The sequence below is a fragment of the Capra hircus genome, chromosome 19, assembly GCF_001704415.2.
Source record: "Capra hircus breed San Clemente chromosome 19, ASM170441v1, whole genome shotgun sequence".
NCBI classification, from domain to species: domain Eukaryota; kingdom Metazoa; phylum Chordata; class Mammalia; order Artiodactyla; family Bovidae; genus Capra; species Capra hircus.
Window position 1 is genome coordinate 14304816 of NC_030826.1, and position 25562 is coordinate 14330377.

Here is a 25562-nt window from a genome sequence, read left to right on the forward strand (position 1 = left end):
TCAGAATACTGCATGGAGGGAAGAGGGTTCTATAACTCAACTATGTGTGAGTCAATTTTTCTGGCTGCATCACATAGTCTGTGAGATCTTAGTTCCCTGACCAGGGATTGAATCCACACCCCTGCACTGGAAGTGTGGAGTCTTAACCACTGGATGGCCAGGGAAGTCTCTGTGAGTCAATTTTTATAAACCTTCTATTGTAGGTTTGAGCTGGAGAGCTTGAAGGTGGTAGGATAACCAGACTCTGTTAAGTGAACTCATTAAGAATGGCAATGGGACTTCCCTGGTGGCAGAGCGGATAAGAATCTGCTTCCCAATGCAGGGAACATGGGTTCGATCCCTGCTCTGGAAGGATTCCACATGCTGCAAAGTAACTGAACCTGTGCGCCACAACTACCAAGACCACGCTCTCGAACCTGTGAGCCACAACTACGGAGCCCATGTGCAGCAACTACTGAAGCCCATGCATGCCCCAGAGTCTGTGCTCCACAAGAGAAGCCATCGCAAGAACGGGCCATGCAATGCCATGAGGAGTATTTCCTGCTTGCCACAACCAGAGAAGCCTACACACAGCAATGAAGATGCTGCGCAGTCAAATCAGAAAAAAACAAAACAGAAACAATGGCAATGGGAGCCAATGTAAAGAAGCTTCCCAGCCAGACTGGGACAGACTTCTTGACAAAATGTCACAGTTCTTTGTGTATGTTTGTTTTTTAAACATATCTGAACTCCTGGGGAAATACGATGGAATCTTATAGCTGTGAGACTTGGAGAATGAGAATGTAATGTTAAGACACTGAGATCTGCCCTACAGGACAAGAGTTTTTATTAAAAGACAGTCAAATACGGTTACACATGCATTAAGATATTTCTCTGGGTTCATTTGTCTCCTACCTCAAATCTGGCTTTGGGTCTGAGGCCTAAAATCTTAGAAGATGGGAATGTGGTCTTCCCGCCTTCATCTTCCTACTTTAGCTAAGAGCGCACCTCTTCCAGCAGGCGTAAGAGTGAAGAAGGTACTTGGAGAGCGGGAAGGGGGAACCTGCACATGGGACCCAGCTGCGGGACACAGTCATTAGCAAGCTGCAAACCACTGTGCCTGCTAAAAAGAACACCTTTTAAAAAAAACCATTTGAACAACCAAACTGTATTTAAGTGCTGACTAGCAATGCACTCGTATTTAGGAAATGGGGAGAACCATGACCAAACAAAGAAACAGCACTCACCCTCACCTAGTCCCTGTGCCTGAAGAAATATCTGTCCCTTATTAGAGAGCCTAACTAGAAAATACAGATGTAACATGTCTCTGAGTTTTTCAAAGCAAAACAAGCACTTAATTTGAAAAATAGGTTTGTAAACCACTTGCCCGAAAGATTCTTTTCTGGATATGGCTGGAGATGCAGCTATTTCTTATGTACTTAATATAGTGGTCCCAGATATGACCAGTGAGTGCCAGGAAGCAAGGAGACCCATACAATTCGGTGCCTTTTCTGAACCAGTATTTTCCAGTATTCACACCACTAGTGACACAGCATAAGCACACTATCATATACACCTTTCTATTAAGAACTGATAAATTATTGAGGCTTAGTAAGAGGGTTTCTTTTCTTCTTTCTTCTCTAGAAGAAATGCAAGAGCAGAAGTAAAAGCTCAATGCTAGGCTGGTCAGTACTTTAAGCCTGAGACTTCCTGTAGCCTTCAGAGTGTTAGCGCCATCTGTCAAATGTCTACTCTGGCACAGAAAAGCTATTTAAAGGGTTGGTGCTATTGTGATTAGGACAGATCAGCTGGAAAGAAGGTATTTTTAGCTCTCAACCCAGGGTGTTGAATCAGAAGGCACTAAACCTGAAAACGTTCCTGTTAATTGAGCCCTCAGACTGGAAGGAAAAGAAAAGGTCGGGGTAGGTACTCCAGACCTCGGGGTGGAGGCAGAGGAAAAGCTAGAGAGGATTAGCTGCAGAAATGGTCTTGTAAGAGATCAGCAGTGATTCAGTGGCAAATGATGGACGGCCTCAGGCTCCCAGAGAAGAGGACGTGGCTGGGAATTTTCCCTGGGCTCCGTGTGCTGCACCACCACAGAGCAGGGTGCCACTGGAGAACTGATTCACTGGTATTTGGAGCACCCAAGGCAGGAAGGAACTGGCGTGAGGCCACGGCTGAATTGTTCAAAACTGAACTTGTTCTGGGAAACTGTTTCTGTTTACATCAGAAGACATAGCTCCACTGGGAGAAAGGCCAGATACCTTTTCTTTGGCAAGATCACAAATGTACACCAAGGTTCGGAGCCCCCATCTGGAAGCAGGGGGATTTTCTTTATTAACCTGACAGGCCAGACTAAAACCCTCAATCATCCTAACTTCCATTTTCTTTTTTGAAAAATCATGTCCCCTTCACACCAGATCTCTGAGACCAAATCTGCTTTCCCAGGACTCTGGCCTTTCTCTGCCATCTGTAGGCGAGAGTTCTCCTGATCATGTGTGTTCAAGGAACACTGGTTCTCCGTAAGACGTTAGTAATAAGCATTTCGTGATTTTAAATTTCATAGGGAAAACATTCAGTTGATACTGAGTTACAGTGGTTTCCTCAGTGCAGGAGGCCTCAGCTTCTAGTGTGCTTATGTGCAATGGCAACTTCTAAGACTGTACTTCCCAATCTTATGACCACAGAACCCTTTTCTGAGGGACAAGTGTTCTCAGGAGTGTAATATATGAAATGACTTGGGACTGACCACACAAGGGTGACTATAACCCTAGCTATCAGCCACTGTGGGTTCTGCAGCGGAAGTTTCCTGAAAAAGAGGTTAAAAAATGTAAAACTGTCCAACTTCCCAACTCATCAAATGAGGCTTGTGGTAACTAACCAGTGAGCCTAGGAGAGAGAGCAAACACCGTCACTTACCTAGAACATGGCATAAAAAGCAGCTCAAATTAAATATGAATTTTTTTTTTAAACTCAGCAAAAATCTGGTTTTGTTTAATAGCTACATAACCAGTCAGGCTGAGAAACCTAGAAGGCATATGGTATTCGTGAAGAGAATCAACAAACTGTCATGACAGTGGGCATTACAGAAGACTGTCTTCCTCAAACACCTCTCCAAGGGCTAAGGAGAAGCCCTGTAAGAAAAACATCTGCCTGGAACACAGAGGATGGACGTGTCACAGAGCACACCCACTCTCTGCAAAAAAATTTTTAGCAAAAAATTTTTAAAGAACAAGTTGAAATGTGAAGCCAGTGAGTTGTTTTTCCTTCGGTCTGCCTCCTTCTCCCAGGGCAACACTCTAGCCACAGTGGGAGGGCAGCATGCCGGAAGGAGGAAGTGACGGGGAATGAAGGGAGGTGGCACTGACCAGCATCAGGGCTCACTCTCATTCAAACTCATAAAGTTATATTAACCTCAAGGAGAGACTGGGACAAAGGCAAGACCCTGAACAGCTTAGGGCTCCCCTCCATGCCTGAGGATGTTTCAGTGAAACAAAGCCTGAGGCACTGCCAGCGGGTACTGTTTCTCCTCTCCGGTTCCCAGACTGAAGTTCGAGTGTAATAATAAAACGAACTACTAAGGGGGCTATAACGTTTTAATGGTGATTAAGGCGGTCATATCGTCATATGACAGCTGACACAAGGAAAGAAAGAAAAAGGCCACCAATTAGGCTTTAAACAACTATGACATAGTCTTATTTAATAATAAACACAGGATTCCAAACAAGGATCTCAGAGTCACTACTGAAGGCTGATGTAAGAGGACAAACAGTCCTTTCAGTTCTTGGGAGAGCACATATCTTCAAGTGCCACTCAATTACCTGATGCTTAGAATGTTCAAGTAACATGACTGACCCATGTTCAACTACTAGACAATTGGGCATGTGGATCCATTCTAGTTCTTAAATCTGTCAGCTTGTAGCTAATCTAGAGCCTACCATCAAAACATCCCAAGCTTTTAATGAGAAGCCTGCAAATATACTCTTTACTCACTAGAAATAGGTAGCTGTGAAAAAGAGAGGTAAAGAGAAGACAGAATTTTCAACTATTTAACTGAATATACTAAGATGAAAATGAAATTTAGAGTTATCACTCACCAGCATTTAAATGACATTCCTTAATCTGAAACTGAAGTTCATTTTCATTGGGAATATCCTTCCATGTTGCAAGGAAGACCTGGCGCTCTGTTTGGGGGAAGCAGAGGTAAAGGCTGGATGGGCACAGTCTGGCAACAGTCTGACATCTAAGCCCTTGTACCATTTCTCCTTTGGAGTGCTGGCTCCAGCAGTACGGCCAGTGGCAGTCTGAGACGAGCCAAGGCTTAGCTATGCGGAAGTGCTACACTCCAGGTCAATTAATCCCTCATGAGTCGCACTAAGACACACTGGGAGAGACTTTACATCTAGGGTTGTTCTGGCTCCACAGTTTTCCTATTTAGGTGACTTTAGGTAAGTCTTGTGACCTTTCCAATCCTTAATCTCATCATATATTATACCTGCTACACTACCCAAAGAGTTATTGTAAGAATCAAACCAATAAAATGCCAATACAACTTTATATGTATCAACATAAGCTAGTTTTATTAGCTGGTGGTTTCCTAAGTAAGGGAAGAGATAAATATCAACCACCACATGGGGAGTACTAACAATTTATTATAAATTACTGAATTCGTTATCTTGAGACAGTAAGAACTCAGGACAGGGATAAGTGCTAAAACCTGCACGTATTATTTCAAGTCATTACAAAAAATTATTTCTGCTTTGTAAACGTGAAAACTGAAACTCAAAAAAATTAAGCATCTTGCTATAGTCACAAAGCTAACAAACAGCCAAGCTGAGATTTCAATCCACATCTACCTGTCACCAAGCCATTTACTGTCTGCTGTGCTGACTGGCTTATGCAGACAGTGGGCATTGTGATTTAAAGACCAACAGCACAGCAAGACTCAGGCGAATACAGAATTAGCAGTTATCGGAGCTTTAGAATAGCCATCCCCCGTTTTTTTACATCTCAAGATACACTGAACTTCTGGGGATATGCTCTACCTGACGTTCAGAGGAAGGGCAAAGGTATATTTGGCAGGACAGGAGGACATACTTACCCATTTTGCCATCTTCTACAAAAAGCACGTTGAGTGGGATGAGGCAGCTGAAGTAGAAGACATCAATATTGTTTTTCACAGCCACCTGCCCGGAAAGTAGGAAGGGAAAATTAGGACATCATAAGAAGGCAGGTAGGAGGGAAAGAACAGTTACTGCCTAGAAATATATCATCCAATTTCCCTCCTCTTTTAGGCAGTGCAGAACACCCCAAATCAAGACACACCAGCCCGTATACTGGAAAGCATGTCCCTACCTACTCCACTGTCAGAGCACCATCGACAACCTGCAACTCTGCCGCACTCCAGGAGGGATGAATTCAAGGCATAAATTCCATGCCTGTAATAATCTACTCAGTTATTTTAGTAGTTGCTGCCGCTATCACTAAGTACCTGTATTAACAGGTATTTCTAATCCTCATTATAACTCATTATATCCTCATTATAACTATCTCAAACAAAGTAACTGGTACTCCCCTCTCATATTCCTGATGAAGAACTGAAAGATTAAGTAACATTCAGGGCCACACTGTAAGCACACAGAAAAACCAGGATTCAAATGCAAATGTGACTCTACACTTTTGATTTTTCTCTCTCCACAATAACTGGTGTCATAATGCCCTTACCTTTTTTTCTGACATGAGTTTTAAAGTGCTTTCTTACTTCCTAAGTCATATGACTAGAAAAGTTTGGGTCAAACACTCGTAAATTTGATGACTCTAAGGAAAAGCCTTTGAGTGAATGAAGAAATGAGTTTTCTTCTCCCAACACAAACTTCTGGATGTGCACAGGCTGTGACTCTACTGTGGCCTGCTCAATCCAGAGGAAGCTGTTTATATATATTTTTAAAAGCTACAATATGTATAATACTTGTGTTAGGGGCAATATTGTTGGTGTCTCCATTCAGAAACGGACTATGCTGGGGCAGATTGTAAGAAGCAAATATGTATGAGGGGAGACACAGGAGAAAAACTGCTTGAAACCATGCTTCCCACTGCTTTCTGTCACTTGTGACTTTCCTATCTATGCTCTTGGTGCCACAGAAAAATATTTCTCTGGGTGAGTTTTACAGTCAGTTCAGTTCAGTTCAGTTCAGTCACTCAGTTGTGTCTGACTCTTTGCGACCCCGTGAATTGCAGCACGCCAGGCCTCCCTGTCCATCACCAACTCCTGGAGTTCACTCAAACTCACGTCCATCGAGTTGGTGATGCCATCCAGCCATCTCATCCTCTGTCGTCCTCGTCTCCTCCTGCCCCCAATCCCTCCCAGCATCAGAGTCTTTTCCAATGAGTCAACTCTTTGCCTGAGGTGGCCAAAGTATTGGAGTTTCAGCTTTAGCATCAGTCCTTCCAAAGAAATCCCAGGGCTGATCTCCTTCAGAATGGACTGGATGGATCTCCTTGCAGTCCAAGGGACTCTCAAGAGTCTTCTCCAACACCACAGTTCAAAAGCATCAATTCTTTGGCACTCAGCCTTCTTCATAGTCCAACTCTCACATCCATACATGACCACTGGAAAAACCATAGCCTTGACTAGACGGACCTTTGTTGGCAAAGTAATGTCTTTGCTTTTCAATATGCTATCTATGTTGGTCATAACTTTCCTTCCAAGGAGTAAGCGTCTTTTAATTTCATGGCTGCAATCACCATCTGCAGTGATTTTGGAACCCCAAAAAATAAAGTCTGACACTGTTTCCACTGTTTCCCCATCTATTTCCCATGAAGTGATGGGACCAGATGCCATGATCTTAGTTTCCTGAATGTTGAGCTTTAAGCCAACTTTTTCACTCTCCTCTTTCACTTTCATCAAGAGGCTTTTTAGTTCCTCTTCACTTTCTGCCATAGGGGTGGTGTCATCTGCATATCTGACGTTATTGATATTTCTCCTGGCAATCTTGATTCCAGCTTGTGCTTCTTCCAGCCCACCATTTCTCATGATGTACTCTGCATACAAGTTAAATAAGCAGGGTGACAATATATACGGCAATATAGCCTTGCCGTACTCCTTTTCCTATTTGGAACCAGTCTGCAGAAACCATGACTATTTCTCTTAAAAAAAAAAAAGAAGGTAAAAAGTGCTTATCTAGCACCACCATTCTCCTCCCACCTTCTTGGGGACAAATGTCTACACTTTCCAGCTCATCTTCTCCACCTTAAACAGTAACTTTATTTCATCCTTCATAATTTGGTTCAGGGTTCTACTCCTTCCCAGAAGAATTCATCAAGTTACTTCCTTGAAACTTGGGTATTGAAACTTTCAGTTACCAACCCCTAGGAGTTTCTAATCTCTATCACATCATCTGATGCCCAAAATACTGAGACAGCAGGAGTCCCCAAAAACTTGAGTCTGGTGAATGCAAGCAGAGTAACTAACCGCAGGAAAGAGGGACCTTAGACATTCTTTAAGATGTACTAGAGCATCACTTCAAAAGATTATACCAGCTGCAGGTCTCCGGGAAACAGGTATTTTCTAATTCATCTGGTACTCAGCAGTTAAGAGGAGGGGAACTCTTTATTGCAAATAAGGGAACCAAGAACACCTTGAGGGAGTGCCAGGCTCTGAAAAGGGCATTCAGAAGTGAAAACTGGAGGAGGTACAAGTGGGCTCATGTGGGTTATATGTCCTCCAGGAGATAATATCAATGATTCTTAACCAAAGACTTATATTAGAATCATCTGGAGAGATTTTTCAAAACAGAATCTTCGACTCCATCCTGTATTTAAAAAACAAACTAATTCCTAAATCTGGGATCTGGCACACCTATTTTTGAAAAAGTTTCTAAGAAGATCAACCAGACAAGTAATTACTTTAGAACAATGTTAACTAGAAGTCCGCTTGGGCTTATAAACGCCTGTGATTCTCAGGGAATCCTTAAACCAACTGGAGCCCTTTAACCATGGAAAAGATGTCAAAAGCTCTTCTAGGTCAGCAGTGCTAAACCATTCTGCCCTGAGGACCCTTTTGACAAACACATGAAAGTCAGGGACCTCCTTTTTATAAGTTGTACATGCAGTGTTTCCACCCAAACTTTAGGGGTTTCAGGAGACCCTAAAGCCTATCCCTGGGTTTCTGCTCTAGATAAATTCTCTGAGAAGCTGGCACACCCAAATTGTGGCAGCAGACACAGTGGTTCTGAACATGGACGCAGGGACCAGACCAGACCACCTGACCTTGCTGACTGCTCCTTATTAGCTGTGTGACCTGACGCAGGAGCACTCAGCTCAGTCTCTTGCCTGAAGAACAGAGGTAACCACAGCACTAAACGCATGGGGTCGTTATGAGGCAAGTTAATATTTGCAGAGCACTTAGAACGGTGCCTGACTTAGAGTTAAGTACTGTGAACAAATGTTTCCTAAAGAAAAGTTCCGTTTTCTTTCACCATTTTCTGCTGTACACTTTACTCAGAGTTTTTCATAATTAAGGATAACCACATTAGACTTATCTGAAATCTTACAAATGCTCAAATGTAGTATTACAACTATGCTAATGAGAGATATCAGGGGAGATTTTTAAAGAAAGGCTTACTGGGAAACTGTTAGTTTCATGATTCTTCTTGTGACTGTGCTCCTGGTCAAACGTCATCTCCTTATAGGATCAACTGCACAGAGCACTCCTTGGAAGAAGTGGTTCATCTCTATTACATTAGCTCTTCAAAATCTGCATTTTGCTGCTCAAACTTTTACTCTTTTGTAGAGTAAAACGTAGCCTGTAAAATGCAGGCTAGAACTGCATTTATTTCAAATGTATATGGTTCTCCTGGATGTGGCCCCTGCCTATCTCTCTAGTCCATTTCCTTAATGTCAAGCATATCAAAATAACTTCCTGCTCTCCAAACACTAATGTTGTTCTTTCTGCTTAATATGTTCTTTTCCTAAAGCTTCATCTGTCTGGAAAATATCTATTTAACCTGAAGATTTAGTTCAAGCTTGACAAGGATTTCTCAGGAAGGTTCTAACTCCTCTCCATCGCACCCACACCATGCACTTCCACTGTAGCATAAGCAAGCATTTATCTATGCCTCACCCAAAACACAACGGTCTCTCACTCATGCAGGGGCTCTCATCCTCACTCACATCCCAGTGACTCAATAAACATTTGTTCCCTTTCATTAAAGGGAAGAAGTTGAGCAAATGGAATGAAACACTGGTTTCTCAACCTTTTTTTTTTAAACCTCCCTATCACTCATAGGCAAACATACTTTCATCACTCACACGGCTCATTAGGCATAGGGATATATGACAGGGCAAGGGTGAGGCAACAGGACGACACATGGGCTCACCTGGTGTCAAGTCACTGAACTGAAACAGCATCTAGATGTAGGGGAAAAGTAACACAGGTGGTAGATCACAACCCAAAGAATACGAGAGTCTCTAAGCATATGCCAGTAATTCTTAGGGAGTCCAGGCCAAAAAAAGAATCAAGGAAAACACAGTATGAAGCCAGTTCAATTTTAACCCAGATGGCAGCTACTCTGAAATAGAACTGAGTAAACCTTATAGTATGATATTGATTGCTTCAGAGGGAGAAAAGGGAGTTCTTTGTTTTCTTATTTTGAAATTCACTATCCCAACAGGTACAGAGCAGAAAGACATAATCCAGACAAGCTGAAGAAGTACCTTCTTAGAGCTTTCACAGTGATGTCTAGCCTGCCTATGGCAAATCAATTATCACATACATATCCAACTGCCTACTTAATATCTTCACCTGGATAACTAACAGATACCTCAAAATGAACATGTCCAAAACCAAATTCTTGATCTCCTCTCCTCATCCCTAAATGGAACCTCCTGCTGACTTTTCAAACCCAGTAAACGAAAAATACTGCCAAGCTTTCTATGGTGTCTCTGCTTCTGCACTCGTCTTCTCCACCTTCAACATCTAACTTCCCAGCCTCGTCTCAACATAGCATCAGAGTGATCTTAAAATGCAGGTCAGTTCATAGATATCTCCGGGTCTGAGCCTCCAATGATTTCCCAAAGTTATAACTGCCTATGGTCAGATGCCTGTTACCTCTCTGCTGTCACATGCTGGGACTCTCGCATCAGCCATGGGAGCCAGCTGCTGTGCCTTGCACACACCAGGCACGCTCCTACCTCATAACCTTTTGTTGTTTCTTCTGTCTGAAATTCTCTCCCACCAGAAATCTGCAAGGTTTATTCTGGCCTCCTTTAGGTCTTTGCTTTAATCACGCATTATCTTCTTATGCAGGTCTTCCATGACCAACGTATTTGTGAAATCATACCACCCAGTCTCCATCTCCAGGACTCCCCAGCTCAGGCTCTGCTTTTTCTCCCGTTGCTCTTACCTGACACACATTTTTGCTGATTTGTTGGTGCACTGCCTGTCCCTGTGCCACATAACGCACCTCCAGGAAAATGCAAGTTCCACAAGGTAGGGGATTTTTGTCTCTTGTTTACTACTCTATTCTCATTTCTGAAACAGTCACTGGCATAGAGTAAACACTCAGTAAGAATAATGACTGTAAAATACATGGCTCTAAGTTCTTGACAGCCACTAGGCTTCGACAAAACATGAACTTGGACTAAAGTTTCTAAAAGGACAATACTTCTCAAGTTTTTCCCAGTGTACTTCCTTTAATAGAGGAAGAAAGAATGAACATATATACTGGGGTAGAGGTAGGGGTAAGGATCAGGATTAGGGGCACAGTATGAAGTAGCCCATAAGAACAAAATTTCTTTGAACTTCTGTGCTATCCCATAATGAATCCAACTGTTTTAATATAAAATGTGCTTCTTCACTTATCTTTAAACAAAACTGATGCTCCAGGAGAATACACCATGTGTATTCTTCAGCCTCAAGTACTTCTTAACAAGGTGGTTTTAAACATTGTGGGTCACAACCAATTGGTGGTTCTTAAAATTTGTTAGTGGGATGTAACTGGCATAAAAAAATATAATAGAAGGGACTTCCCTAGAGGGCCAGTGGTTAAGACTCATGTTTCCACTTCAGGGGACAAGAGTTCGATTCCTGGTCGAAGAAATTCTGCACAGTGTGGCCAAATAAGTAATAGAATAGAAAATGTCATAGTGTATCTCACTAAGAGTAAGTAATGGCTCCTGAAACTGTTTCAGTTTTATGTACTATATGTGTAAATACACTATGCAAAATGTACCTCTTATGTAATAAGCTGCAGCAAAAAACTATAAAAGCCCTAAACACTTACTCACCAAATTATAAAGCAAGCAGTGAGGAACTGGGCTCAGTGAGCTTAGGAACAGGGTGCACACCTCAGTTTCTGCTCTGAGGATGCCTAAAGCAGATCCCAGATGGTACCAAGAACCAAATCACTTAAATCCTGTGTTCCTCCGGTCTGCCACGAACAACATGGGGACACAACAATATTTACTTGCTTCTCGGGGACATCAATAGGAGGAGCAAAAAGAAATGATTATGAGGCACTTGGAAAACACAAAAGCGGGCTAGAAATGCTTAATAATAATAATGAGTTTTACAAGTTACTTTCAGTGGCTGCTGGGGAAAGAGCAGCCTGTCAGCTTCAGCCCGTAACCAACAATTAGTTTCTCTTAGTATAAAAAGCCTGCTGCAGGGGCTGCGGCCCCTTTCTGGGGGCACAGCTGGAGATGAGCAGGCTGAATCCATATTCTAACCTTGTTCCAGTGTGCTCAAAAGTACTATAAAAAGGTACGAGATGAACTCGGTCTGAACTCTGGCAAATGGGGCCTCTATCTACACCTCTCCCCACAGATCACCACAGGAGGCACTGCCACAAGAAAATTCAAGGCAAGCGGTACACAGCTCACCTTTGAGAGTATATCATCTACTCTTCCGTGACGTCACTTGTGACCTTTCCCAGTCTCTGAGGGATTTTTCCCCCCTTTTCTCTTCCTCTCTACTTAGCTTTGAGAAAGACTATCTGCAGGCTGGTCCAACCGAGGACCAGGCAGTGACGCCAAGCTTCACCAGTTGTCTGAGGAATGATGATTCCGATGTGTTTTAAGCACCACACTATACAGTCAACAGAGCCTAGAGGAACGGCTCTGAGGGACAGGTTTTTAATGACACTGCCTCCAACTGTGTGACATGTCATCTGAGACTCAAGCAGAAGAGGCTCTCTGCTGGCTGCTGGAGTTAAATCCACCTGCACTGCTGCATTCCCAGTCAATGTGAAAAAATACCTACCACTTTTAGTTTAAATATGGTCTTCCACTTCAAACCCTATTGACGAATAAACTACCTGAGACCTCTCAGAGACATCCTGACAAAACAGGTCTATCTATAATATTTGACAGTTGTCTGAACAGGGTTAAAAATAGAGCAGGAATAGGCATGCAACTCACCACGCGTGTGTACAAGTCACTTCACTTGTGATCAACTCTTTGCGGCCCTATGGACTGTGGCCCTCCTGGCTCCTCTGCCCATGGGGATGCTCCAGGCAATAATACTGGAGTGCATTGCCATGCCCTTCTCCAGGGGATCTTCCCGATTCAGGGATCGGACCTGCCATCTCCTACGTCTCCTGAACTGCAGGTGGCTTCTTTACCACTACTGCCACCATCCACCACAGAAAATATCAATTTACTTTCCTCGAATGCTAATTACATTTTAACTTGAAGAAGCATCTTTAGTTTACTTCCAAGGCTAAGATTCAACCAAGAACCCTCTATGTTTTTTCCCTAGTGCACCCAATAGATCAGATGGATTATTTGGCAGTTGAACAGCCCTCAAAGAGTGCCTGTCTGCTGTTTATGATAGATGAAAGCCATACTTGTTTACTTTCACTGTTAAGAGTATGTGGCCAGTAGAGTCCTTTATAGGGAAAATTTGACAGGTTCACTCGTCCCAATAAAAGCAGTAGCTTCAAAACCCTGATTTCTTGGGCAACAATTTGCACTTCAGCATTTGATATTTCCGAGGCTAACTAATGTCTATCTGTACCTCTTTACAGAATAGAGGCTTTCAGAATTGAAAGGAAAGCTCTGAAGAGATCCCTGGATGATCTCTTAAACTATAAATCTTCTAGGGGTACTCATAAGTACCGGGTTTTAGAATGGCATTGAAATCTAAGAAACAACCTCTTTTAGCGAGTTTTGTTTTTGAAAGGTGCTACTGCTGCTGCTGCTAAGTTGCTTCGGTCGTGTCCAATTCTGTGTGACCCCACAGACGGCAGCCCACCAGGCTCCCCTGTCCCTGGGATTCTCCAGGCAAGAATACTGGAGTGGGTTGCCATTTCCTTCTCCAATGCATGCATGCTAAGTTGCTTCAGTCGTGCCCAACTCTGTGTGAGCCCACAGACGGCAGCCCACCAGGCTCCTCTGTCCACGGGACTCTCAGGCAAGAATACTGGAGTGCGTTGCCATTTCCTTCTCCTTTTGAAAGGTGAGGAGAAACCAAAAGCTACTAAAGCTGATGCAGCTCTGCCTCCTCCCGGAGTCCCCATTCTGTCACGCGATCTGCTTCATCTCAGTCTCAGAAGCCTCCCACATAGTTTACACCATGAACTGGGGTGTAGGCAGATTAAATCGCCCTAACACCAAAGAGAAGATTAAGATGTAAAGAGGTAGTCTAGAAGACTCTCAGATTAAACTGGTAAAAACCGGGCTTCTGTGGTGGCTCAGTGGTAAAGAATCCACCTGCCAATGCAGGAGACGGGTTCTCCTGCATTCCTGGTTCAGAAGGATCCTACATGCCATGGAGCAACTAAGCCACATCTATTGAGTCCGAGCTCTAGAGCCTGGGAACTGCAACTCCTAAGACCACATGCTGCAGCCACTGAAGCCTGTGTGCCCTAGAGTCCGTGCTCCAAAACAAGACACCGCAATGAGAAGTCCGTGCATGGCAACAAAGAGTAGCCCCTGCTTGCCACAGGCCCGTGCAAAGCAATGAAGACCCAGTACAGCCGAAAATAAGGAAATAATATATATTAAAACAAGCCAACAAAAAGCTGTTAAAAACCACTGATTTAGGCAGGAGTAAATCAGAATGATGGTCTCCAAAAGCTGTACACACTAGAGGAACTCCAAAGCACAGTAGGGTTAGAACTACTGGAGTCAAATTCGGTAATTCTCTGCAACTTAAGTTAGACTCTCAGGTACTGCTTTAAAAAAAAAAAAAAAGGCATTCCTGTCTCCTTCAAAGCCATTTGGAAAAAAGTAGAAAGGTCACAATTTTCATGAAAGACTGCCTCTTTGGAGGGACTCTTTCAAGAAGCTTCTTTTCGAAGTCCACCTCAAGCCACCACTAAAGCCAGCTGAACTACAGAGTCAGGCTGAACTCAAACCCTTCAACTCTCAAGACAGCCTCCAGTGCCAGCATGTGACACCTCATCCACCCCAAGTGAATTTCAGTTTAGGATTTCCAATCTTTTTATTGCTTACCTCTGAACTGACAAACAACCACACCCATTCCCAAAAGAACAAATTCTTCTGATAGTACATGCAGAAAACTCTGGAATTGGGAAGTGCTAGACCATTTAAAATTTTTAAATTTAAAAACTTTTTTCCCTTTTAAAGGCAAAAGTTAGACTGTTTTGAGTATTATTTGAAAAGAACTATTTTCTGAAAGCAAAGAATGAACGATGAGATTCATCCATGGGCCAAAGACATCCCTCTCTGCCCTTCCTTTCAAAGTGTGCCTCCTATCACTTTACTTCCATCAGAATTAGGAAACAGATAGGCGTTTTTCTGGTTTCTGGTTTCCCAGGAAGAGGTTTGCTCAGCTCCATTTTCTGTCAGAATGATTTTCTTATCTGAATGATTCTGCTTTTCCCTGGGGCTCTGAGACACTTACAGAGCATCCTCGAGTTTCCAAAGTTATTCTGAGAATATTACACAAATAATTTGATGGTATTAGGATAATGGTTTAATAGTTGTAGGGTGACAATTTGTTTTTATTTTGAAGTGGCACAAAAACATAGGTTAGTAATAGAAAAAGTTCCCTAAACATTAGAAGAGTCATACGTTCTATTATCCTAGTTATTGCCAGTCTTGGAAATAAGGTCCATTAATGTGCTGTGATCTTGCCTTTCGAAATATCAGTGAACAGAGGAAAGAAAGCAGTAGCTTCTAATATTTGTCTGCCCACTTGAGAGAAAAATGAACTTGTGATTATAGCCCTTAGATTAAACCACGGCATGACCCATCCAGGTAAAAAGGTATTAAAGGGGCAGTGGGAAGACTGCAAGGCCACTAAGAAACAAGAGGCAGAGAGTGTGTTTAGGGACACCACTTGCTATGATGAGGAGATGGCCTTGCTAAGTCTGGTTCAAGAACTGGAGGCACCAAATACTTGTAAACACTTTCTTAGATGAAAGCAAAAAGATTCATTCAACAACAAATATTTATTAAACACCCACTGTATGCCAGGCATTGTTCCAGGCACTGGGGGATAAGTCAATGAAGGGGGAAAAAAAAAAAACCTAAGACAAAAACTGTTGCCCTTTTGAAGTCTGTAATCCTGTCGGGAAGCGGTGAGTTGGGGGGGTGGGGGTGGGAGGGGGAGAGGAGAAAATGAATTAAGTACAATAAACAGTATTTAAAATGGATAAGTGCTCTGGGGGTGGGGGGAGAATAGGATAAAGGGGATCAAGAACACTGGGAGCAGAGTGAGGTGGCCTCATCACAAAGGTCCTGTTTTACCAAAGGCCTGCAGGAGGCAACGAGTCAAGCAGATAACGGCAACTGGGAGAAGGAGCATCCCACACGTGGGAAACAGCCACTTCCAAGGCCCTGAGGTGGCAGCATCCGGTCAGTCTGAGGGCCCACGGGAAGCCAGCGTGGCCAAGTGGAGTGAGGGAGCAGTAGCGGGTGAAGCCAGGGAGGTGGGGGCAGGTGGAAGACATGGCTGGGTCATACAGGGACTTGGGGGCCACTGTCAGGACTTGGCCTTTTCTGCTTGGAAAGAACACCAATGCAAGTTCTTCTACGCTAGTGATGCAAACACATGTCTAACAGGACACTGGTACAGCAAGAATTAAGCAACCTTACAACTCTGCTAGGACCTGTGGAGAGGGTCACTGGCAGCTGTGTGCCTCACAGGGACCACTGGGTCAAGGGAAAAGGATGCTAAGATATACTGCATCTGTTCCTGCTCTAGATAGCTTCCTCATTATTACTTTTACATGTTGGGCAAAATAAATCAGAAAATTCACAGCAAAGGTAATATGATCTCTTTTCTGTCAATACAGAACCAACCTGCCATGCTATACTGATCAATGTGGTTACCACCCAGAAACCTTTATCACAAGCCCCAGATGCCCTCCTCCTCTAGCAGTCTTCAACAGAAAACTCTCCACAGTTTCAGCTGCCAGAAACAGCCAACAGTATTTTCAGAGGCCTTTCAGTCTTTCCAACAGGTAAGTTCCCCAAACCCAAGGTCTTACCTTAAACAGGTTCTGCCCAACCTACATAGACTCTAACCCTAAAAGCATGATCTCTTTTAGCCTTTATTAACAGCTCTGTGTACCTTGCTATCATGGGCTGACGTGCCCATGACTGCAGCTGTTGCACTACTGAATACTATTTACCATTAAAAGGCATCATGGTCTGTCTGCTATGTAGGGCTTACTGTTAAAACTTTAAAATTCATTTTGTACATACTGTACTGAACCACAGAATGGTGAAGAAAGGACTAATAAACTCTCAGTTCCAGTTATTACATAGTCCACATCCCCGTCTGGTATGTCATGGGACTGAAGACACAAAGAAAACGCAACAGAAGAATAAACGTCAGTAATGAGAGTGACGAAGATCATTTTAAAATCCTGAGATGAAACTGATCTAGAATCTAATCTAGGTTCTAGCAAGTTAAAAATCAAGAGGGTTCACAGGTGTGCCTATGTGCTGTCTGCTGTATTATTTAATCTCAGTGTAGACAAAAAAGCAGACACAGGTGGCTGTCAGATGACTGGGCACACGGGTAGGCCACTGTGCAGACACGCTCTCTCCGGGTAGTTTTACCAGGGAATCAGGTCATATAAAGAAGGGGCAGAAACTACTGTCAGAAATACAACATGAGCTATGAATGAGCTATGGATTTGAGAAGTTTTGTGCTTTCATATTTGGAGTATCTGCCTTCCCACTCCTTCAGTGGAATGTTGCCACTAAGCCCAAGACCAAATTCACATACTTTCCAAAAATGATTAAATGATGTTTTCCTTTGTCTCCAATGTAACTGAGTCTAACCACATTTACTAGTATCTCCACAGTTGTTTTCCATTAAAATTAGAATAAAACTGACATTTATTTGCGGAACACAAACATAAGTCCTTCCACAAACTTAGGCTCTCCTGAAGTAGAATAAAAGGGAAAATGAATTCAGACTGGGTATATTTTCATTATAGGTCCACCTGACTGATTTTCAGGCCTTGTGAGCCTTGATTCAGAAAGAAACTTATTGTATAAAACCTGATCTCAATACCATGAAACCTATGTATAACCTCACCCTACAAAATTGTGAATAAAGGAAACTTTTCCAATCTCACTGAACGTGATGCCACAAAGTATTAAGAGAGCTAAACATGAATGAGGGCAAGATATGGCTCTCAAGTGGGCTTCAATCCAGTTTAGGAAAATCCCAGGGTGTTTCCTTTAATTCCAACCTATAATGTACCCCAAGGCTTTGTGTAAAAATTACGTGCCACAATGAGAACATAAGGACTAGAAAGAGGTACCTACTTTTGATTCAGAATTTGAAGTCCTCTAATGCATAAAGAACTATTTTCCAATCATCTATCTTAACTAGAAATTCAAAACTAATTCAATTTTTATCAACTCTTGACTTACTAACATGATATAAAGATGGTTGAAATTTTAACAGATGAAACCCACAAATCACTTCTATTACCCTGCAGAACTATGTGAAATTTAGTATCATGTGGCTAAGCATGGGCTTCTATTACTTGGGTAATCATCTCACAGGCTCTTTTTAATGATGACTAGTTCTCAAGCTTTAAGAACTGAATTTAAGAACTGAATTCTGGGTTTTAGGAACAACTGTTTCCTACCACTGAAGCCAGATTTATTATTTGCTAGACCATGTCAGCCTATCAGGATACAGGATTTTTATCTATTGCTTATGTATGGTTATTCAAGCAGGGCAGCTGCTACTGACAAACATATTCGTAGAAGAGGGTACCAGAAGCCAGTAGTTGAGTTCTGGTTATAGAAAGACAAAAGATGTTGTTTAGCAGAATCTTGATTATCTTGACATAAAGGATAAGAAGGTTCTCTATAGGGCCAACTGAGTGAAAAAGGAACATTTAGTATATAAGATACAATACTTCTCAGATGAGATTAAAGGACACATTTATAGTACTGATGTGACATGAAAAATACATCAAAATTGAAATAGCAATCATGAAAAGCAATTTACTCCTTTCTCTTCTTTGGTGGTAAAATATTTTCATCTTTCATAACCAAGATCTTTCATAACCATTTCCTACAGGTTGTTAATGGAATATTTCAGATTCTGTCCTGTCTATAGGGGTTATTTTCAGCACTGGATCTATCTGTGACCTGGGAATCTCTTATAGTTTTCCTAAGATCCACCACTTCAAGGACTCAATGTCTGTTCAAGCAGCATGTGGTCCCATAAAAGCAACCAGAGTGTGCAGTCCTCAGCTGTGGATCCTGGAAGACCAAAAGAGGCTTTAATACTGAACTTGTTTGGCTTGCACAACAGTCAAGAAAAGTCAGTAAATGCCAAGCTGGTTTGCTTCCTTTGATGGAAGCTGCTTAAAAGGTCTTCCGTTCGGAAGCATTTACCGGTTTTTCTGGTACAATAGCTACAGCTGTGGGCCTTCTGAGTGTGAACGGGCATATGTAAGACATGAAATATCAGGGACAGGCACCATCTGCAACTGATGGTCTCATAGGCTGGGACTGCAATGTGGGAGTAGCAAGGGACAGAATTTTCTCAGGGCCATACACTGCCAAAGAAACAAAACAACCCCCCTACCCCTCCAAAAAAAAAAACCTTTTTGGTTAACAAAGATCTTAAAGACATGAATAAATGGGGTTATAAGATTCTGTCCTTTGCAGCTACCATCCTTCGCATTTCCTGCCCTAATCATTCAAAGGTTAAATGAATAGGGTTGATGAATACTGCCTTGTTTTAGAAGGGACATTCAAATAAAAAACTGAGACATTATTTCTTTTCTGTAATTAATATCCATCCTCTTATTAAACAACACTTAAGTAGAGTTTAAAGAGTATACACAGATAAATAATAAAAAACCATATACACTAAAGGATCAATTATTTATCTACAGGCTAACTTCTAACCACAAAGAAATACAGAAGGAAGGAAAGAAGGATTTTTATGAAGGTGTCATGAGACTTTCAGGTAAAGATAGCAGACTTCAAATCACATTTAAATTTTCTTTCTCCTGGAAGAATTCAGCCATAATCAAAAGGAAAAAAGAATTAAGGGTATAAGTTCACAAAGATGGGAAAGAAAAAAACACAGTAGCAACAAAATCTTGGTAACTGTAAAACAAATGCTGTTAGCATTAACACTGCACAATTCTCAAAGTCTTAGGACTGGCAGCACCTCTGGAATTGTATGGAGGGGAAATGACGGAGGGGACGTTAAAAGAAAGAGGATGAAAAAGCTGAGTCCGAGATCCTCACACCACCCTGAGCTACCTCAGCCCCTCAATAAAACTAAAAGACTGATTCTTTCAGAGGAGATAAGATAGATAGTACTTTGAAGGGAATGCTAGACATGGCTGAGGGGTGGTGGAATAAGCGAATTCATGCATACTGAGTGCTGAGACTCTCCAGTCCTCTTTCCCAGTTTAGCTCCCAGGAGGCTGGTAGAAAGCCTTTAAATTCTAATCAGGAGAGTCAAGAATAATTTTTGGAAGAATTAAGCCAGCTCCCAAAAGAAAGACATGAAAGTACTGACACAGAGGATTCCAGATGCATTCAGTGATGGGTGGGTGGAGGTCCTACCTTGGGTCTTACGGTTTAGAGGGCCATACTCTTGATCTTCCTCTGGCCTCCGCAGAACCCTTCTACACGAGAATCCATATGGCCAAAGAGACATGCCCAGGTAGAAAACACAGAATTTCCTAGCTAAAAAGCCTTAACACTGTTTCCAGGTCCTGTCTGAGATACTTCTACTGGTTACTTTTTCTGAGGGTCAGTAAACATATCCTCAGGCCCAAGGGATGGCCAAAGGGTGGAAGTGGAATAGAAGAAGAGAAGGCTGTGAAACACAGTTCTCCAGTTGTACTCCTGAGTGAACAGAGGTGGAATTTTAGCAAAGAACCAAGTGGAAATCCTAGAATTGAAAAGTACAGTATCTGAAATGAAAGTTATACCGGACAGATATACCAGAATGTTGCAGCCTATAAAAGAAGAGTCTGTATACTTGAAGACAGATCAATAGGAATTACCCATTCTGAAGAACAAAGAAAGAAAACAAAAACAACTAAAACCAGCCTTAGGGGTTGAGGGGACAATCTCAAGGGACAATCAGATAGTCACACGTGACAGTGGCGTGTGTATACTCAGTCGTGTCTGACTCTTTGCAAACCCATGGACTGCAGCCTGTCAAACTCCTTGGTCCATGGAATTTTTCAGGCAAGAAATACTGGAGTGGGCTGCCATCTTCCTTCTCCAGGGGATCCTCCGACCCAGGGATCAAACCCACATCTCTACTGCTCCTGCACAGACAGGTAGATTCTTTACCACTTGTGCCACCTTAGAAGTGGAATTCTGAAGGAAGGGAAGTGAGATACTGGGACTGAAAAAAAAACTGAAGAAATAATTTAAAAAAAAAAAAAAAAAAAAAACTTTCCTAAATTTGGGAGAAGCTATCAATTTACAGATCCAAGTTCAGTGAACCTGTAGCCAGATAAATGTAATGAAAACACCAAGGTACATAACAGTCAAGCCACTGAAAACCAAACATAAAAATGAAGGAGCCCATAGATTGGCACTGCCCAGCAGAACTTCCCATAATGACAGAGAGGTTCCACTTCTGCACTGACCAATTCAGTAACCACCAGCCATGCGAACATCTGAATGTGGCTAATGCAGCTGAGGAAATAAAACTTTTTATTTTACTTGATTTTAATTAATTTCCATTTTGATAGCTGCATGTGGCTAAGGGTTTATTTTATTGAACAGGGTAGTTAAGGAGCCTTATGAGATATCAACACATCATTAATATGTGCACTTTAGTGATTCAAATAAACAATCATAAATAAATAAAAACAAAAGTTTAAGACACGGAGATAATCAGAAACTTGAGCACTGACTGGATATCTGATGTTAAGGAATTCTTGTTAATTTTTAATGCACACAATAGTTGTTGTGGTTATGTTTTAAAAAAGAAACCGTTTTAAATAGATACACTGAAATATTTACAGAGGAAATGATATGTCTAAGATTTGCTTCAAAATAATATGGGGCAGGAATATGCACAGGGAGCAAAGATGAAATGCTACTAACACTGGAGTGATTAATTATTGAAGCTGAGGGATGAGCACACAGGGATTCATCACACGATTGCTTACTTTCGTAGAGTTAAAATTTTTTCATAAAAAGTTTTTTAGAAAATAGAGCAAAAAGAAGGACTTCCCTGGTGGTCCAGTGGTTAACACTCTGCACATCCACTGCAGGGGGTGCAGGTTCAATCCCTGCTCAGGGAACTAAGAGCCTGCATGTCACATGGTTATGGCAAAAAAAAAAAAAAAAGAGCAGAAGGAGACGGAAAATAGGACAAAAAGCAGAAGATTGGTCCAGGAAGGTCAACATTCAAAGAGCAAGACTTCCAATAAGAGAGACAAAGAAAATGAAAGGAGATCTATAAAAAAGAAAAGTTCCCAGAATTGAAGGATACAAGTTTCCACACTGAAAAAGCACAATAAGGACCTAGAGCAGTGGGTGAAAAAAGACACAAACCAAGGCATTATCACTGTGAAATTTCAGAAGAGGGAAAACCAAAGGATTCTACAAGCTTTCATTCAGAGACAACACGGCACAGAAAAGGATCAAGAATCAGAACGATTTCAGACTAGGAGGAAAACTATTTCTCATCTAGAAAGATATACAGAAACCATCATATAAGTGTGAAGAAAAAACGTTCTAAAACATGTAAAGTCACTACCTGTTTAAAACTTTACACACCTATCCAATACTTTCGCCACCTGATGTGAAGAACTGACTCACTGAAAAGACCCCGATGCTGGGAAAGACTGAAGGCGGGAGGACAAGGGGACCACAGAGGATCAGAGGATGAGATGGCTGGATGGCATCAACGGCGCATTGGTGATGGACAGGGAGGCCTGGCGTGCTGCAGTCCATGGGGTCGCAAAGAGTCAGACACGACTGCACAGCTGAACTGAACTGAACACCTGTTTTTAGGCAGCTACTGGAGTATGTTCTTCATCAAAACAAAGGAGTAAATCAAGGAAAGGAAAATACAAGAGGAGACCCAACATGTAAGACAGATGAAGAGAATGAATCCTCAGGGCTATGATGAAGGGAGTTCACAGGATGACAGCTTCAGGTGTGGAAGAAAATCACTCTAGATTAAAGCAGTCAAACGGCTCCCAAAGGAGACTTTAAGAGTGAAGTCGGTAGGACTATTCTGAAGAGTTTGATCTCACTGGAATTTGGGAATGAATGACAGTTAACACAAAAAATTAAGCAAACAAATAGAGACAAGTCTTACTGGGTAAATATCTAATTACTTATAAAAAGTTTTATAGAGAAAAATAATCACACTATATAGTTCAGCTCTGAGGAGTATATATAATCATATTAACAGGAACAATGAATACTAATTAAAGCAAATCCTAAGACAGTTCTATCAGGAAAATATGAGGATTGGGAATATGTAAACAGATGATGGCAGTAAGTGGGAAGAGAAGGCTGGGAACTTGGTTTTTCTTAGCTAACTCTAGAACTAGTTAACTCTAACCTATATATTCACAGACCTGATAAAATTTAAACTTGAAAGAAAGGGGTACACTTTGCTTTGTGTAATATTTATAAGTTGGATTCTCAAAGGCTTTTGATAACCAACATTATTAGTACAGTAGATTTTCTAGGTTCAAATTTCTTCTAGGTATTTAATGCTTTTTCTAAGGTATAATCTATTTTACATTTTAAGAGGGAATAGTGTCTTTTTTTCAATAATGGTTCAAAAAGACCATAGGTCAGTAAGCAGTTTGATGATATTTTTAATGAAAAGTTTTTGTACTAAATGCTACATTACAGAGGCTAGTTTGATTTGTCTGTCCTATATATAGATATCAAATAAGCCAAAACAGCTAAAACTCACATTGCTTCCCAAATTTCATTTCCTAAAACTCTTTTTTTCTTTTCTAATTTTATGGTCTGCAGTACTAGAAAAGCACTAATTTTTCCTGCATGAGCTCTTGAATTTAAACATATATGTTTATAATGTTAATGTCAATCAATCTTTACCTGGCTTTATCTGGATCTTTATGGTCAAAGCCTACTGAAGTTAAGCTCTGACTCTTTATTCATACTGGGACAAAAGCAGAATAGAAGCTGAAAACTAAGGTAAGCCACCATCTTCAGTTAATCATTACTTTCAACTTCCACTTGCAGACATTATATAAAGCTGCTCTCGGGGGGGGAAACTTCATCTGTTTTCAAGTTTTTGCTTATCTTCTCTATCGGGCAATGCCAATTAAATCAGAAAATAGCCATAATTATGACATCCTTGAAAGGAAAGAATCCATGGGAAAGCATGGAGAATCAGTAGTTGACTACAGATGGAAAATTAGTGTTTTCTTTAGAGAAGTTGAACTGCTTTAGTACATTCTGCTTAGATAGAAAAATTATAAGTTTTTTGTTAATGTCAGGTTTGTGAAAATGAAAACTTGCTAGTTCTAATGCGAGAGAAGGATTTGGACTAAGATTCAACCTCTTTTATGAGGGTTCCTGGGACTTCCCCAGTGGTCTAGTAGTTAAGACTCTGGGCTTCCAATGCAAGAGACACCAGTTCAATCCTCGGTTGGGGAACTAAGATCCCACGTGACATGCAGCCAAACAAACAAACAAAAAGAACAGCTCATGTGAGGGTTCCCATCTGGGATGTTCATTCTACTGAATGTCAAGTGGAAATGCAAGCAGGGAAGTAAACTGACATTTATTCACAGTTCCCTTTTGGTTTTAAGAGGAGGAAATTTGCCCTGATTTCTGTGACCCAAATTCCTTTTCCTACTTCTAAAGTAAAGCATTCTTGTGCCCATGCTGACTGACCTCAAATATCTGGCTTGAGGCTCTGTGAGCCAACAGGAGGTTAGATTTCCATGAAAAGAGAGCAGATGTAAATTTGGGTTAGTTACTTTAGGATTCTATGTTGGAAAAGCCCCTCAACACATTAGTCTCATCATAGCAGCACAGCCAATTCCTTCTACACCGTAATCCTTGTTCTGCTCTCCTAGACTGAGCCAAGTTATATTGTGACTCATTCATTGTCCCTCTATATCATCAAACTCTTTGCTGAAAAAGAAGCAGTCAACTACTGAGGCAGCAAGGTAATTAGTCAACTGGCAAGCAGGCCTGGTGTGCTGGTATTTTAACTATTTTGGAGAACATTAGTTTCAACTCTTAGTAATTTTACGGTTGATGTCTCACCATGAGTACTAGGATCCCACACTGGTATTTCCAAGACACCGAGCAATGATGGGATCCTACCTGTCTTGACCACAAAGTGGAAGGCTGCTATTTTTTGTTCGTCATTTACAGCATATTTTACAGTCTCATTCAGACTATTCTCTCAAGTTCTTGGTAGAAGGGGATGCCCAATCCTCTTAGTGGAGTCTTGTGTCAGTCACAGTACATCACTCCCTTTTTCTTTTTTTGTTAAAATGTGAGCTTACTTTCAGTAGAGATTTTCTTTTCAGATGGGAGTCCTGATGGCCTTTAAGTTCAAAATTGTTGTAAAAGGGCCAATTCTCTATTTGCTTCTGCCAGGTATCCTTGGCTCTATCAGTTCTGATTCAACTTTACACTGGTTTGGAGAATTCTGTACCTACCCAGTATAAATTCAGGCTCTGGATTTTTCACAAGAGGCCATCAGAACCCTGGTCAGAGAGAACTTTCTCCCATCACTTGCCTCTGTGGAAATGTGTTTCTAGTTCCCTTTTCACTGAAGGACTTGCCCTTTCAGGGGGTCAGCTTTATGCAAAGCTCAGTTACAGTTCCCCATCTCAGGTCGACCCAAGGTGGTCTCTTCCGTCCCTGTGAACATTAAAACCCTCAACTTCCAGGCTTCTATCTATATGTTATCCCTTCAGGTTGCTGGGGCTTCAATTTACATGCTTACTACTCTACCTTCATGTTGCTTAAACCCCAGAAGGCTTATTTCAAAGAGAAATTCAAACTGATGCAAATGAAATGAAACTCTAAGCTAGAACTTGAGCATTCTAAGAATTCAGTATTTTCAAGATGGAGAGGCTCTTTTAGACATGATAAAGTTCTGACCTCCTCTAAGTTGATGTTACACTTACCACATG

The 25562-nt window shown here is 41.6% G+C and overlaps 1 protein-coding gene across 4 annotated transcripts in view; it reads right to left on the reverse strand.

Annotated features, from left to right (window-relative positions):
• Positions 1–25562, reverse strand: part of AP2B1 (adaptor related protein complex 2 beta 1 subunit) — a 113152-nt gene that overhangs the window by 9940 nt on the left and 77650 nt on the right. For all 4 annotated transcript variants that reach the window (XM_018064221.1, XM_018064223.1, XM_013971907.2 and 1 more), the window contains 2 exons: positions 5081–5165; positions 4077–4163 (listed from right to left, as the gene is read on the reverse strand). In XM_018064221.1, the coding sequence (XP_017919710.1) occupies positions 4077–4163; positions 5081–5165 (172 nt within the window). The remainder of the gene's footprint in view (positions 1–4076; positions 4164–5080; positions 5166–25562) is intronic.